Below are 17,363 nucleotides of genomic sequence, written 5' to 3' on the forward strand. Positions count from 1 at the left end.
CACAACCTTGAGGGTTGAGGCGAGGCAGTCTCCTGCTCTCACACAGTCCTCAAGTTGTCTTTCCTCTTGGTGGGGACCAAGCCATCTAGCCTAGCCCTGGTCCCGTGGAGTTCTCACCTCTGCTCATCTTCTGGCAAGGGCTCTTGAGGTTGAGAGTCAGTCTTGTTCATCTGGGAGCTGAGGGAAGCTGACCTCTTTCTCCTGGGCCTTCTCCACTGTCACAAGGATATGCGTGTCACACTGAATGCCACCCGCATCACCTCTTCTTGAGTGAGGAACCCAGAAGTCTGCCTCTTACCTCCAGGTTCATGGGTTGCCAGCTTCAGCTTTCTTCTATCCCCATTGCCTCCAGGACACACCAAACCCCATGGAACTCAGCCCAGCACCATTGACCTTTGCCAACTGACCTTTGCCAACCTTTGTCCTTTCACTGCTCTCTGGGGACCTCAGACTTCAGCCCTGAGACTCCCTGGCCAGATGCCTCCCTCCCAGATGCCTTGGGCCCTTGCTCTGTCATGTCCTTTCTCCCTTTTCCTCCAAGGCCCAACTATAAGGCCACCTTCTCTGTGTGCCTATGGCCTGCCCACAGGTATCTGTCCTGACCCAGTTCTTGATTCCCTGAAGACTGAGATGCCCCTGTATCTTACTCAGCCTATGCCATGTGTGCTTGGGGCTCTCTGTCTGTCTCTTTCCCCCATTTAGACCATGAAACACCCCCCCAGAGTGGGTGCCACCTGGCTTGGCCCTCTCATTACCAAGTATCTCTCATTACTCAATAGCCATCAGTGTGGTGGGTATTTGACAAATGCTCCTGGAGTGAACCTGTTACCTGTGTAGTTTGGCTACATGGTGACCACAGGGGTTGTGACCAAAGTCTCTTGCTTTAAGAGCAAAGATCTGCCTGTTTCACTTGCCATCACAGACCTTGGATAATCTAGTTTGTGGCTCATGTCCCTGAAAGGGTCCCCAGAACTGCCCATTTTGGGGGGACTTGGAGGAATCTTCTGCCTGTGCATGAGTGGCCTGTTTCTCTCATCATCTTGGAGGCCTGTCCACATCCTCCCAACGGGCTGCTCCTAGCCCACATATAGAGGAAAGTCTCTTGTGTCCCAACGGGCCTGGGGGCACCCACCCAACAGCTGTCTCATTTTACGGGCCCCCACCCTAGCGCCAGCCATCAGGCTGCCAGATCTCAACTTGACACCTTGTGCCTGTCAACAGCCTGGCTGATGCCTCAGCTCCAGGCCAGAAACCCTTTTTCTCAAGGTTAAAAGTAGCCGACCTTTGACAAGTGGCACTGGCTAAATTCCTGTCTCCTTAAAAGGGAAGCTCCCGGTTATCGTTCGCTGGTGCTTATTTGGCCATGGGGCAGGAGCGGGCCCTGCGTCGCACCCTGTGGGCCAGCAGGAGGATTTGTGGCTGAAGGTGCCTTGCTGAACATTCGTTATTAAAATAGCCATCTTTGAAAATGTGTGTGGGAGAGGAGGGCTTTCAGTGTATCGGCTGGTTTGCACCAAGGCCCACGTGGTTGGACAGCTTGTCGGCTCCCATTGTTCCCCTCCCAGGAAACAGTGCGACCCACCCCAGGCGCAGCATACCCCTTAAATTGTGTGCAAGAAAGCTGACAAAATGATTATTAAAAGACTTGTGTCTTTAATGTAGGGGTGACGGTGCCAAGATCGACTTGGTGGGCAGCTCGATACCTGGCATGCTGGACAAGGACCTCTCAGATCGCAGCAATGACATTGGTGAGTAAGGAGAGCATTCTTCGTTCTCTTTGCAAAACTTGAAAGGAGCTGCAGAGCGTGGTTTGCCCCTTCCAGTGGCCTGCTGTCAGCTAACTCAACCATTTAAATGTGAAGCTAACAGCCCTTGGTCAGTTTTGATGTTGCAGTTTTCTAAGGAAGGGATGTGAGGATGGTTTCCACATTAAAGCAGAATGCCTGGGATTTTTACTCTCCCTGACCTTCGGAGAAATTCCTTGCGAGGTCTAATGAAAAGAAATGATGGATAAACCTTTTGGAGAAGTGGACATTAGCATTTATATTCATATTTTCCAGCGATTTATGTATTTAGTGTAAAAAGGTGAATGGGTGGACATGCCGTGTGGCAGAATTCACTGTAGACACAGCACTAAGTGTTTTTACTTTGTGTTAAAAATGAGCTTTGGTGGAGTAATTGCCACTTAGTTTGGAACATGAGTTTTCCTAAGGTCAAGATCCCACCATGTGGCAAATGGGAAGGTACCTGGAGCCTGTGGGTAGACAAGTCCGAGGGCTTGAAGCGGGGGTGTGCGTGGGTGGAGTGCAGTCAAGTGCATGCTGTTTGGGTGATAGCCCTTTGAAGAAGTCTGGGTTCAGGGACTACATTAGTTTCATCTTTACATCTTTATTTGTATCCATAATGGCCAGAAGGATACATTTTGGAATTAGCCTTTTATAAGTGAAATTTTTTATTTTGAAATAGAGGTTCACACACAATTATAAGAAACAATGAAGAGAGATCCACATACCCTTTGCCCAGTGTCTTCCAGTGGTGACATCTTATGAAACTAGAGTGCACGGTCACAGCGGGATATTGACATCGATACAGCCCATGGGGCTCTTCAGTTGTAGCAGTGCTCGTGTGTGTTTAGTTCTCTGCGCTTAGGTCACACGTGTAGGTTTGTATATCCACCACCAGAGTCAAGATGCAGAACGTTTCTATCACCGCTAGGATCCCTCATTGTGGCCTTTTTATAACTATTAATACTAAGCACATCTCCCGCCCCGCTTCCCTTCCCTAAGCTCTGGCAACCACTATCAGGGGTTGATTTGAAGTGGAAGGTTCTAGCATGATTTGCATCGGCTGCTCAATTTAGAAACAAATGGCTGACAGTTAGCAGGCCTTGTAAGAGGTACTGGGGCGCCTATCATGAGCAGTCTCATCACCTGGGGTTACTCTTTTTGGGGTGCTGTTTTATTCTGAACCTACTAATCGAGTTGCATCTTTGCAACTGCTGACCTGCAGTCTGGTCCGGTCTTATGACAGCCTGGGAGTACGATACGTTGTTGTGACCATAAACACCACAAGTACTTGCCCTGGTTTCAGAAACTCTTTTACATCCTCTCATAGCCTTTGAGAAGCCTGGTCAGGAAGTGTGACCAGGAGCTTTTGACAGCTTGGGCTGATGCAACAATAATAGCAACACTGGCCTGCTACAGCTTTGGACCTGGTTAAAGGGCAGAAAAGAGCAGAGCGGCCATTGGCTGTGAACGAGAAGGAATCATCAGAATGAGCGTGATTAAGTCCTGGTTTCACTGCTATGGTTCAGCCTTTGGGCCCCATGCTAAGGCCGGCTGGCCCATTGGCAAAGTGGCAGTGAGGGTCCCATGGGGAGCCCCCAGGAAAGGAGGTGTTACCCACATCCAGGATGCACAGGGCTATGCCCTGCTGTGAAGGGCATTGGCCTTTAAGCCTTGTTTCCTTTGGGTCTGGAGATGGCTAAGGTGGCTGTCGCAAAAATAAGAATCCTAGGATTTTCAGTCTGATGATGTAGTTCGGAAATACTGGGGCGTTGATAGAGGGGGCTTGGCCTATGCAAGCTTTTCATACTGTGTATGGATCAGGGAGCCCAGAAAGAGATGCTGATGTTTGGTTCACTCTCATTTTTCCAAGAAGACATTAATCCCAGAAGACTAATTCCTCAAGCTAATAATTTAATGTATATATTATTTGCATTGCCAGAAATAATGATTGGCAGCCTTGTCAACAACCACTAAATACTTGAGTATCTACTCTTCAAGTGCAAGATTTCAACAGATGCCAGGGTCCTTGTACACAGGCCCCACTTTCCAGGGGCTTTGGGTCTGTTGTGGCCCCCAAGACAGCAAATGGGAAGTGTCACACTGACTATGCTAACTAAGTGTTAGAAAGTAATACTGATCAGAGTTGGAGCTGCTCCATGATGTCCAGGATGTCAGGGCAGGCTCTGCAAAGTGGGACAGACTGACCTGAATCTGGAAGTTAAATTCGCTTCCGTCAAGGCAGAAGCAGGCAGGAAAGTCACATGGGGAGTGCTGATCCTGGGCATTGGTCAGCCTGGCACAGAGCAAGGTGCTAACCCAGAAATGGAAGTCAGGGCTGCTCTGAATTTGGGAGGGATGGATTTGTCATTTTTTCTATAGGCAGTGGGAGCCATGGGTGGTTGACACTGAAGTGACATGATCAAGTCTAAAAATTGAGATAATAACTGGTGGAGCTTTGTGGAACCCATCAGATGAAGGGTAGATGGGTGTCAGGGAGTCAGGTTTGTTGATAGTTCACCTGAGAGGTAGTGAGAGAGAGCCAGAGGCCAGCTGCTCACAGGAGGATTGGAAAGAAGGGGGATAGTTGTAGAGCAGCAATGAGAGAGAATGATCATTGGTCCTCAAGAGCAGATCAGATTTGGAAGTGGGGAGGAGGAGAGACTGATTTATTAGCTCTGAGGGTTTTTAGGGTTGGGGGACTGACTGAGGTGGGGGAGTGACTTGGATTGAAATAAACATATCCAGAGGAGAAACTGGTTTGGGGTAAACATGATGAATTTAAGCATGTTGACATTGAGATGTGGTCAGACATCCCGCATCGGTGCTCCATGTGGATTGAAGGTGGAGGCTGAGGCCAGAGAGGTGGGCAGGGATTGCAGTGGAGATTAGAACCTTCCAGGAGATGAGAAGGCAGGGCTGGGCACCTGAGGACCTGGGATTGAGTGTTGATTGTGCTGCTTCCTGGCTTGGTGACCTTCTGTAATTTACACCAACTCTCTGAGCTTCAACTTGCTTTCTCTGTAAAGACTACTACTGTCTCTCTCAGCTTCTTCACCTTGTCTTCCAGAATTATGTAAAATCACTTGATGAGCTGCTGAAAGGCAGAGATGCTAATTTTTCATGTTGTTTGCTTAAAAGTGATAGTCAGGAAAATAAGTAAAATCCTTACCATGAGAAAAGACAAAGAAGGACCTAGAACTGAGGACTAAACCTGGTGCAAAGCCCACACCTAAGGGAAAAGTGGGCTCTTACAGCATCACCAGGGCCAATGGAGGAGAGGATTTTAAGCAGTGTCTTAGGTCCAAATCCAGAAACGTTCTTTGCAGGTGGGTCTGTCAAGATTAGGACATTGCCGAGGGGCTGGGTCTCTTCCGGGCTGCTTTTGTATATCTGCTTTTGTAGCATCTGTTCATTGCTTTGAATCAAGAAGGAAATTATCTGTACCAGAATGTTTTGTTAGTGATTCAGACAATTGAAGCTGTCCAAATGTGGGCCGCAGTGAAATCACAGAATACAGCCTTAAAACCCATTAGAAATCATTGTTGGTAGCTATAAATGAATCTGTGTTTCCTCTTAATAAAGCTATAATTTTAAATTATTATAATATTAAATTAGAGAAGGTGGCTTTTTCAGGTCTCGTGTGGGCAGCTACCAGCATCTGTCTGCCCAAGATAATTGGGAATGAAATCAGTTGGTCCAAAGCTGACTTGCTGATGTCAGTTTGAGATATTGTTTGTATCAAACTATGTGGCCATATTTCAAGTAGCATAATAGGAATACATGGATGAGCTCCAAACAGGCCTGTGCATGAATAGAAAGGAAAATTAAATTGTCCAGTTTTCTCTTGCTGATGGAAGAATCTCTGTTCCGATTGAGTGGGAGATTATAGGCCGCAAAGTCAAGTGCCATAACATTTACTTTTATTATGCAGTATGTTGTAGTTCCCATGGCATGGTGGGATTTCTTGTTACACTTCAATGCTACGGAGATTTTCTGTTCCTCTCCCACTAAAGCACATAGCAACGGGCCTCCAGGTGTGAAGCAGCCTGGGAACTAAGCCATCTAGTTGCAATTAACTGACTTCAAAAAAAGCCTTTCTCATTCCTCTTCAGTTGCTTGACTTCTTTGTTTTGACTCTTGTTTTCCATTCTATTCAAATCTCATCATACTTTTCCCACTTTGGCCTCTTTACATGGACGTCATCCCCTGTTCCCTTGAGGAAGCTGATTCCCCCTGTATTTTTTCAGCAGACCCACAGTTTTCTTAAATTGGGGCCCACTCGGGCATTGGCATAAATACAGGTATGTGATAGAATCGTCACAAAGTGTTTGGAAAGCCTAGGAGTGCTTTCTCAGAATCTTTTATAGTAGAACATGCCTTTATAATCTTTTTGATTCTTCTTTGAGGTACAATTTGTGATAGTTTCTTCCAAGTAAAATAGCTGTGTGTATAACGTCCTGGTATTAGAATCATTCCTCCAGGGCAATGAAGAGTGTATGCTCGCTCTCTTCATCTCCCTCTGCTGTCATCCTGAGATTATAGTGGTGAACTCATAGCAATGGGAGTGAGCAAAGGAGAGGAGAAAAGGAGTTAATAGTCGCTGGGTACCTACTAAATGCTTGGTATATTTTATATATTTTTCATCATCATCAACCCTGTGAGGGAGGTGTAATGTCTTGTTTTACAAGGAAGGGACAGGGACTAAAGAAAGTCAAGTGACTTGGGAAAGGTTAACTGCCTGGTAAATAGCAGATTTGGATTTGAACCTAGTTCCCCCTGACCCATAGAGCCCAAATTTTCCTGTGTACGAAGTTGGTCTGTATCAGCAGTTCTCAGCCATTCTCCCCAGGAGACATTTGGCAATGTCTGGAGACAGTTTTGCTTGTTACAACACGGTGGGAGTGGGATGCTACTGGCATCTAGTGGGTGGAGACCAGGGATGCTGTTAAACATTCTGCAATGCACAGGGCAACCCCCACAGCAAAGACCAATCTGGTGCCAGGGTCAGTAGCGCCACAGTTGAGAAAGCCAGGTGGTGAGTTGGGAACAGCTGGGCCAAGGACAGTGTCCCCTCAGTTGAATGCAGCCTTGTGGTCCTGGAATAGCTCATCTTGCTTCTTGGGATTCTTTATAAAACGTCATGTGAAAATGGTTTCAGAGCTTTTGGCACCTGGTGCATTTAGATACCAAAAATTAAATATATTTAAGTTATTCACCTAAACATGGACCAAGGAAGTTGCCATGACCTTTGAGAAGACACTCATTCTCTTTCTCCTTGCCCTATAAAAAAATAATATAATTTGCATTTAATTTTCATACACAACAGTGTTATATTTGAGACTAGTTACTCTCCAAAGACTTAATACCCAGTGTTTAAATGGACATTAAATAAAAGGACAACAAACATGAAATTTAATCAATGCTAAGTTAGAAATTTGTGTGGTAAAGCTGAAGACTATATATAGTTTAAAGCAGTTTAATAGTGACCAGTAACACAAAGTTTTTGTCAATGTGACCCCAAGTCTCTGTAAACAAGTGATGAAAATTTTAACTTACTTGAAATTTCTGCCTTTTACCATAAGAAACCATCTCTTTGGGTTTCTTGGACAGATCTTAGGGGAAGAGTTAGGTCCCCAAGCTTTGGGCTGTTGATTTTTGTGTTCTTTTTTGTTCCCCTTCATATTTTTAATTTCCCCCTTTGGAGCTCCCAGTCCAGTAACTGGATCTTGCAGCATTTCAGGTCATTGAGCAATTTCTCGGGTTTAATAGGACAACATATACTGTATCCTGCCTGCCTTAGAGAACCCCGTAAGTGACATTTGGAGTGTTCCAGAAGGTCTCCTGGCTGAACTTGTGTGTGAGCAAGCCACATCTCTAAGCTTATTCAAGAGCCCCAGCTCACTCTGACAGGCAGTGTCCCTTTACCAGTGACCTTCAGACGTGACCTTTGGGATCAGGACAGTGGCCAGCATGACCTGTACAGAGGAAAGGAAGATGTGATACCTGCTGTGTCACCGTCAACTCTGCACATGAGGCTGTGGGGTCTGCATGTGCGGAGCTCTGCTCCTATCCGGGGACACCAGTGAGGATTAAACTTCAAGTCATATCAGGATAATTTGGGAAGCAAGTGTGACGACAAAAGCAAAAGAGATTGTACTTAGGATCGAACACTTTATACCAAGGAAGGGAAACAGATTGAACTTCTAATTGGTGGGTCTTGAACCTAGTCAGTCCCTCTGACCAGTTTTGGTTTCCACGCCGTGCTTCTGGACTTAGCCTTGGCTCATAAAAGGCTCTCTGTCTGGGTACCCCCTGTATTACCTCTTCCCCTGGTTCCCGACCTCACATCTAAGATTCTTAGGACTCACAGCCAATCTTAGAGAAGACAGGCTGATGGCAGGCCTTGTCCTTCTCGGCACTTCTACAACTCTGATCCCAGATGTTCCACTGCCAGATCTTCACCGTTAGAAACATCAGTCCAGACCAAAACTGAGGTGCTCACTTCCCCCAGCTTGGCCCCCTCACAGGGCAACCCTGGCCTTTGGCAGTCTGTCGCATTGTTAGGTTTGTGCTTTGATGGGTGCCACAGACTCCTTTGACCTCGTGACATCTGATAAGCATGAAAGCAGTAAACATTCACAGTGCTAGTAGGAAAAGCTTCGTGAATACTCTAGAGACACAGGTGGAGGTTAAACAAAGCCAAGTGGGGGTGACGATGATAACCAGTGCATAACCTCCCAGGGGCAAGGTATTTGGGAGTGTGAATTATTCTAAAACAGAGAACGAACAGTACCCTCCTGCCCGAGCCACCCACAGCCATCAGCCTGCCCCAAGGAAGAGTGAGTGACTGGTCAGATGAGAGAGGGGAACATTTGGGTGTGCAGCAAGCATCCTTCAGATGGGTCTTGGCTGCAAGAGGGTCACAATGTCCGCTTGCTGTGTGGACTTGTAGCCAGCCCCAGAAGTCCACCTGTGTGCCGGGGCTTTATGCCCTCCCCTCCCTCTCTGGACAGGGCCTGGCACTCTTCGTTCAGCCCAGCTGCTTCACCGCCTCTGCTTTCACTACATGCTGGGACCATTTTCAGCTTTAAGAATATAAATGCAAAGGGATACCCCATAGGTTCAAAGTAGTCTATATCACAGCAAAGAGACAATATAGTAACCTCTGTTACATACACAGTGTGCCCACTGAGGCCTCTGCGCTGCGACTGAATGTTCAGGTAAGAAGGGAGCAAGTGACGGTCAGCGCTCAGATTGCACATGGCATTTACTTGGCCTGTGATGGCCCTTCCACCCACTGGCTGTGGATTCATGGACTGGCAGAGCCCTGTCTGGCTTCCATTTGACTTGTAAATATCCAGAAGGATACACAACTTGCCAGAAAACCATGCTCAAGTACCCCTTTGTCATACTAAAAGCATTCTGGACAAATGCTTTATGAAGGAGGAAAGCTGAGTTCTCAAACTCCTTCTAGTCATGGACTCTTGGGAAGGCGTAGGCTGGGAACCTCAGCCCACTCTGCCTCCCACTGCCTTTGGTTCATTCAGTGACAAAAGTGATGAGCTCTTGTGGAGTAAGCTTGGGGGGCCCATTTGAAGGGAATTGGATCTGGTGGTGACAAGCTAAGGGTGAGGTGTCAGTGAACAACAAGCCCTAGTTTCAAGTCAGAAGATCTTTATTTAGCTTCCCAATGACCTATCGTGGCACTCTCCACCTCTCCAGGCCTGAGTCCTTTCTCTCGAGGTGGTTTACAATCTTTGGAATTTCACAGACTCATTTATCCCAGTTCCCCCACTAAAGCCTTTTAATTTGAAGGACTGCTCATTTTTATTTGACTAATGAAGCACATTTTAAAAAACAAATGCCATCATCTGGTAGGAGATAATCTCCAATTTAAAAATTGAACATACTTGGCTTACTGGGAGACTCACCACGTTGACCTTCTTTTTCTTGGCACTTGACGTGTGCTTTGGAGATAACTTTGTTGTTACGAATGCATACCAGTTCTTGGGAGTGACCTTGGAAAACTACTGGTCTAGCACAGGTCTGCAGAGATGCGGTGTAGGAGGAGGAAACAGGTGGGGGCAAATGAAAGGCCCCAGACAGAGGCAGGTATTGAAGCTGGGGTAAAAACTCAGCACCCAGAAATGAACAATTAGCTTAATTTTTTATAGAGATATAATTGCCAGTTGTTTTAAAAAAAATCACTCATGGAATGTCAGAATCGTAAGGGCATTTAAAATACTTAGTACCTCTGTCCTCTGCCTTTGCCCACGACTGGAGTATGGGGGCCTGCCAATCCTTCTAGCAGCTCTGCCCAGCACAGTAGAACAAGTGCTTCAGCCAGGAGGAACTTCCTCCTCGAGTTTTGCTTTCAGCATCATTTTGGCACTTGATGTGCTTTGGAGTACATATTCTGGACATTGAGATACTCTTTCACATGTGCATTAGAATTTGCTATTTTGACTGCCCTCCACTCCTCTTTCTCTAACCACTGTTGAAGAAGAAATGCCCTGTTCAAAGAACATGCACCCTCTGCCTGCCTGCGGCTCATCCCACTGAAGTGAGCCATCAGCAGGGTGTCAGCCTCTTAGGAGCTTGTTTTTTTTTATCCTTAAACCAGGGGCTTAGAGGAACTGATTCAAGGGGCCCAGTTCAGCCCTGTAGTCTTATTTTTCTGACTCAATCTGTTTATTTTAGCTGAGTTTTCTGGACGTTGAGAAAACTGCTCTGCTGGTAACCGCTGAATCCTCTGTAAGATTAAATAGCTTGTTCTTTCATTTGTCTCTTTGCCTCACTTCCTCTAGTTCTGTTAGTTCCTTAAACCCAGAATTGACAATTTTCTCCTTTCTGAGTTCTCATCCAGGGTTTTCTTTGGCCTAAAGATTTTTGCTTATAAGAGATTTGCTGGCCATCTGGAAATTTAAATCATTAAGAATTAAGGGCATAACAGTTTAGGCAGAACTTTTTATGAAGTTTAAAAATTCATTCACCTTTAAAATACTCATTATGATTTTTTCACCCAAATTCTTACAGAAAAATGTAAAAGGTGGGATGTTTGTCATCCAAAATAAGTTTGAGTACCAGAGAAAACCCTTATATGGAGGCAAGATAATCCCACAGAACCACTGAGGAAAGTGGTGGTGTGTTACATAGACCGTGGGTTTTCAGATAAGGGCACTTGGATTTGAATTCCTAGCTCCGCAATCTGGGTTAAGAGACTCTGAGCTCCTTTTTCCTCTTCTATATGACAGGGTTAGTTACTAATGCCCACCTGCCTCAGAGGGTTGTTGTAGAATTTAGAGCTAATGATGTGACGTGGCTGAAACAAAACAGGTTCTTTCAGAGTGGTAGTTGGTATAGCTGTGGTTCGGTAAGAGAGAACCACATATCACCCTTCATTCTTACCATGACTCCTGTTATCAGAAATTAGGAAAGTTCTTGAACACATAAATCAGCTGAAATTTTGACAACTGTATCAGAGATCTTTTCATATGTGATTTGCTCAGTTGTCTTTTTATATTAAACAGCTTTTTCCCACCCCACAAAGGGGAAAAGGCGCTCACTTAAAAAAATGAAAGAACGTAGGAAGTTAGGGAAATTCCCTAGAATCTCAGCCTCTTCCTGAGATAATCACTGTTAACTTGGTGTACACACTTTTAGAAGTCTTTCTGTGATTGGATGGAGGTTTTTAAAATGTTATCATGTTGAAATACAGTTCTAGTCCTTACTTGTTCTTTTGTACTAAATAATGTGTGTTTGACACCTTTCTGCAAAAGTCACATAGATCAACCTTATATTTTTAAAGGCTGCATGATGTTCCATTGTGTGATTCTACTGTAACCTGTTCATTTTGGGCAATGTTGCAAAGATCACCTTAGGACAATGATCTGCAAACATGAACCTTGGGGGACCATAGAGATCTCCCAGGCCACAGATAGCACCTTGTCTTCTTATGTACTCTTCTTCAGACTCATCTCCTGAGAGTCCTGATGTCACGCTGCTTTTCCTTTCTCACTCCCCTTTCTCATTTGCCCTCTCTCACCTCATGTGGTATAGCCAATCTCTTGCCCACTCCAGGGGTACAAAAACCTCTGGTGGAAACTCAGAAATAATTCTGAGATTGGTGTTAGACTTGATTAAATAAAAGACTCTATTGACTGGACCAAAAAAACACATCCATTTACAAGCCAGTTGGTTTCTAATCCTCTTGCTTCCATCCAAATTGAAGGAGGTACCCACTGAGTTGTTCATTGATAGATAGTTAAAAATAGTTCTTGATGTTAGCCCACTGTCTGATTTTTGGTATGTAACTTGGAAGGACTTCAAAGAATTAAGTGACATTGTGATAACAAAATTCTTTCCATTCCTGTCTACTTATTTTTGTGTTAACAGAGTTTCTTGGCACTTATATCTATAAAGTGGAAAATAAGAATAGAATCAATATCAAGCTGAATATAAATACACATGAAGTGAGGGAGATGCCAAATAAAATTCTACTTGTTATGCTATTAAATTCCTTATCAAAATGTGTATACATATGTTTTGATCATTTTCATAGTAATAATGATAGGTCAATCCAGAAAAAAGTCATTTTTATACCTAGAGCCTTATGATTTCAGGAAATGAAAAAGTTATTTTCAGTTTATATACATGTTCATATGGCAGGAAGAGATGAAAAATTAACAATGGATAAAATTAACAAAAGCATAAAACATACTACATTAGAATAAAATTCAGCAGTGGAAGTATGATGGATATATGAATTCAAAAAGGGAAAGGAATGGTGCAGAATTTCCAACCATTAAAGAAGAACTTATTCATGATTTTTTAAATGGATGATGGTGGTTGTTAAATTGGTATGGTATCAGATTTACATTGAATATATTCAAGACAGCAATAGTTATATTTTAAGATATCAATGTTTATAATATATAAATTATATTATGTAATATATATAGTAAATTATAATTTCTATATTATAATAGAAATTGTGTGACTAAAATTTGTGAAAAATTTAGATGTCAACTTAACCTGTGTGAGGGAGTACATAGATTTTTTAAATTATTTTAGGAGGAACACTGGTAAACAGTCTGAATGCCCCTAGCCTCATGAATATGTCATTCTACATGTATAGAAACATTGCTATGGGTTAATTTCTAGAAGCAGAATATCTGAGGGTGTACACATTTACATTTTGTGACAGATATTGCCAAACAGCATTACATAAAGGTTGCGCCAGTTTACAATATGTTAGTATTTACTAACATAACTACAATTTCTAATAGATACATTATTTGCTAAATCATTTTCAATGACAAATTTGGGCCTGTAGTGAGCAATTTTTAACAGAATGCAAAAGTGAAGTGTTACATCCCCCCTCCCCCCACGTTGCTGGCTATGGATGCACGTGAAGCTCTTTACTTCTCTGTGCTAGACTTCAGGAAGATGTACCCTACCCCCTTCCCAGATCCCTTCTGCTGATCTCAATTAGGTCACCAGACTGTCACTGCTAATTTCATCTTATACCTGTCTCTCGTATTAGCTAGCAGAATTTGTAATTATGTCTGTAAAATCCTGTCTCTCTCCAGAGGCTCTGAGCTCCATAGGGTGGGGCCCACAGCTGTTTTGTTCATCGCTGCACACCGCCCCCCACCCCACCCCTATGCCTAACCCAGAGCCTGGCTCACAGGTCTCACTTAGGAACTGTGTACTGAATGAAGGAGCTGAGCACATGCGAGAAGAAATAGCACGATGTAGGATCACGTTAGAGATTTTCATTGTTGCTAGCCCCATGTAGCTATTTAAATTTAATTTAAATCATCACACTTAGCCATGTTCTGTGTGCTCAGTTAGCCACACAGGGCTGGTGGCACCATATTGGATAGTGCAGATATAGCCAGTTTCCATCATCCCAGCAAGTTTTAATGGATAGTAGTGTTATAAGTGATTGTCCTTTTATTCTCAGAACTTTCCCTGTGTCTGGCACACAGTAGTTACTTAACAAATGTTTAAGTGAATGAGTAAACAAACTTTATCTCCCTCTTTTATTCTTGAGCTACAAGTTTCCGTGTAAAAGTTACTCTGCACTGAATAGACCAACATTCCCCCTTAACTTGCCTCACACCTTATATTTCTTGCCAGAGATTTCTTTAAAGAAGCCAGCCCCCTTTTCAGTCCTTTTAAGAGCACATTTAAATAAAATAGAACAAAGGCAGCTTCTTCTCAGAGCACAGAGTTATTTCTACACACACACAAATTACATTTTCTGGCATCTTGCTCTTGATGGAGGAACAATTCTCAGAACTCACTATCAGTTGGATGAGAAGGAAGGTCCAGTAGGAACACTGCTGTCTGTCCAGTGCTCTGTAATGGAAAGAATGTCACCAGCGTGAATCTAAGAGTGCACCCTGCCACTTTCTGACTGTGACCTTGATAATGTTGTCTAACCTGTGACCTCCCTGTCTCGTTTATGGAATAGAGTAGCCTGCTTGGCATGGGTTTTTGGGAGGGCTGGATGAGCACACTCTCATGAAGGGTGGAGTAGTAGGGTGGCTGACCGGTAGCTCACGTTTGTTTACTCCTAGCCGCCTGTATTGGAGAAGGCAATGGCACCCCACTCCAGTACTCTTGCCTGGAAAATCCCATGGATGGAGGAGCTTGGTAGACTGCAGTCCATGGGGTCACTAAGAGTCGGACATGACTGAGCGATTTCACTTTCACTTTTCACTTTCATGCATTGGAGAAGGAAATGGCAACCCACTCCAGTGTTTTGCCTGGAGAATCCCAGGGACGGGGGAGCCTGGTGGGCTGCCGTCTCTGGGGTCACACAGAGTCGGACACGACTGAAGCGACTTAGCAGCAGCAGCAGCAGCCGCCGCCTGTATCTTGAAAACTTCACCCTAGTTGATAAATGAAAACAAAACAGCAAATCTGCTATATCCATACACATTTTGGAGGGCTTATTTTCCCACAGAATCTAATCATTGCTTAAATGAGAATTTTTCAGTTGGTGACTCAGCTGATGCAGGTGTTCATTGACCCCTCATAACAGGCCTATCTTTGCAGTCTGCACAGATTTTTCACATGAGTCAAAGGATTTCCACGCAGGGTGAGATTTCCTCCTGACCAGACTACCTTGAGATGCTTCTTCTTTGTAGAGAATATACCTGCGGCCCTGTGGGTTTAGAGTTTTCTCATCTTAAATCTTAAAAAAAGAAAAATCTTGTGGCTTGGTTTTCTTTTTTTAAAAGATTTAGCCTTGCTCTTAAATTTCTGCTCCCAGGTCCCACAGCTCCATCATTGGCATCTGAAAACAAAATTCTACCTGCGTGATCTGAAAGGGTTTTCACATAATCTCTCATTTATTAAAGAATAACCGTGCAGAGCTGATAGCTCAGATAACTGTCTCCTTCCCCCCCCCCCCCCGCTCTGGTGGGAAAACCAAAGCCCAGAAAGGTTGTTTGTTCATTCATTCAACAATCATTTATTGAACACTCACTGCAAGCCAGGTATGGTGCTAGGCCTGGGAAGAACAGAGGTAGAAGCCATGGCTTCTTCCTTGGCTGATGAGGGAGATAGATAGGCCAACAGAGACTGTTAGTTCAGGGTGCTGAACATTGACATTGGAGTGATGAGTCTCTAGGGAGCACTCAGGTCAGTTTAGAGTGCAGTCTGGATTCTTGGAAGAGATCTTAGTTGCCAAGCCAAGCCTTGATGGCCCCAGGGGAAGGGAGGAGAGGAGAGGGGAGGGGAGAGGAGGAAGTCACCTGAGGGACAGAGGTGCATCGGCCACATGAAGGCACCAGGATTTCATTGGCACTCAGGAAGGACTTGAAGCAGCAAAGGAGCATACTCAGATCTTCACTTTACACATCTCTCTCTGGCAGCAGCTTGTGGGATGGTACAGGACTTGGAGTGAGAAATTCATTTCCATGGTTCCATGTAAGAAGTTCCTGCAGCTTTAATGGTCCTTGACAGGACATGCAGGGATGGTGTGGTTTCCAGAGATACTGGGAGGGAGTAATGCTGCCAAGCTTCAGATGTAGGAAACTTCTATTCCAGGACTCATTCTCGAGTCTAGAGCAGCAAACTACAGTAAGTAAGCAGAGCCACGTAGGAGCTCACAAACATTTCCTTTGGTGCCACTGGCCCGCCTCAGGCTGTTGACTCTCCTCCATGTTTTCAGTGGGTGTGTTTCAGGTTGCCTGTGGTCACTGGTACCATCCCTCCCATCAGTGGAAAATGAGCCCACATTTTCTAATTGAACTAAATAGGGTGTGACTGAAACTTATGGAAAATGGGCAACTCCTTGTGCCGTGAAGAGTCCAAAGGCATTTCCAAGCTGACTCCATGTCCAGCATGAATTATCCCCGTATGTCTGCAGAGGGTTCGTCTTCCAAGTATCAGAAAAGCTCAGGACCTCTCATCCTTATGAAACTAACTTTAAAAAAAATACCCCACCTTTGCCAGTTCCAGAGTTTTGGATTGGCTTATGGGCATTAAAACCATTTTTTATTAAGAGGAAAAATTCCTAGCCAGGCTGAGAAAGCTCATATCAGGTTTCAGCCTGATTCATTTCAAAACCACCATGAAAATTGGGACATTTTCTTCACACCACAATGGGTTAGTCATGGAAATTCTGCCTTAATCTCAGCTCCCCCGGCCACAGTCATGAGAGCATGCTCTGTGCCACTGAAAATTTATGTTACAGTGCTGAAGAGCTGCCCCCTCCATTGTCCGAAAGCAGAAGTGAGTTGAAGTTCAAGGTCTGAGGTTCCCTTTTCAACAAGTGACCTCATCTTTGGTGCATCTTCTTCTTTCTGGCACTTTGGTTTTGTTTGTTATTTCCCCAAAGTGCTTTTTACGAGCTCCAACTGTAGAAAGTTCCACATAGCTGAGTCTGTGTGAGGAGGTTAAGAGTGCGGCTCCCCTGCAGGCCTCAGCCCTGCTTGTATTGTGGAGTGACAGAGACGAGATGCTCTTCAGGGCCATCTGTCATGGGGATGCTGACTGAGGCTGCTTGCTGAGTGGCCAGGCTTCAGCTTGTGTGGGGCTTTTTTAGTGCAGACCTCAGCCAGTGAAACAGCATGGATGGGCCGGCTGGGCTGTCTCTGCAGCCCTGGCACCAAAGGCTGCCCACCACTCCCCATCACAACCAAGCTGCTCCTCGCAGCCCACCAGCAGCCCCCACTCTATAAGCTGCATGCCTGTAATCAGAGTTCTTTCTTCAGAGTTGGTTCATCTGTGGGCTTGCTCGTGTGTTCCTTCATTCACCGGACCGCCAGTATGCCTGTCTGAGTGTGAGAGCACGAAGACGGGTCCCTGCCCTCCTGGGGCTCACAGTCATGTGCCACACACAGACCAGCCCTCTGAGTCATTTGGAAAGTGTGATTTAGGACAGACCACTGTCTCAAACGATGTCAAACTCTCAACTCCCCTGGGGCCTTCATTCTTTCAGCAGGCTTCGGAGGGTGGGTCAGGAGCACAGATGGAGTCCAACAGAAAATTCCCGGGTGCTGCCTGGTCTGCACACCAGAAGATGTTCTGGGTCTGTTGTAAGGGGGGCCTGAGGCC

The 17,363-nt window shown here is 44.9% G+C and overlaps 1 protein-coding gene across 11 annotated transcripts in view; it reads left to right on the forward strand.

The window, feature by feature from the left end:
* The window catches only part of SH3KBP1 (SH3 domain containing kinase binding protein 1), a 331,585-nt gene that overhangs the window by 296,795 nt on the left and 17,427 nt on the right, over positions 1 to 17,363 (forward strand). For all 11 annotated transcript variants that reach the window (NM_001128500.1, XM_059883336.1, XM_059883338.1 and 8 more), the window contains 1 exon segment: positions 1,663 to 1,748. In NM_001128500.1, the coding sequence (NP_001121972.1) occupies positions 1,663 to 1,748 (86 nt within the window).

Source organism: Bos taurus, chromosome X, assembly GCF_002263795.3.
Source record: "Bos taurus isolate L1 Dominette 01449 registration number 42190680 breed Hereford chromosome X, ARS-UCD2.0, whole genome shotgun sequence".
NCBI classification, from domain to species: Eukaryota; Metazoa; Chordata; class Mammalia; order Artiodactyla; family Bovidae; genus Bos; species Bos taurus.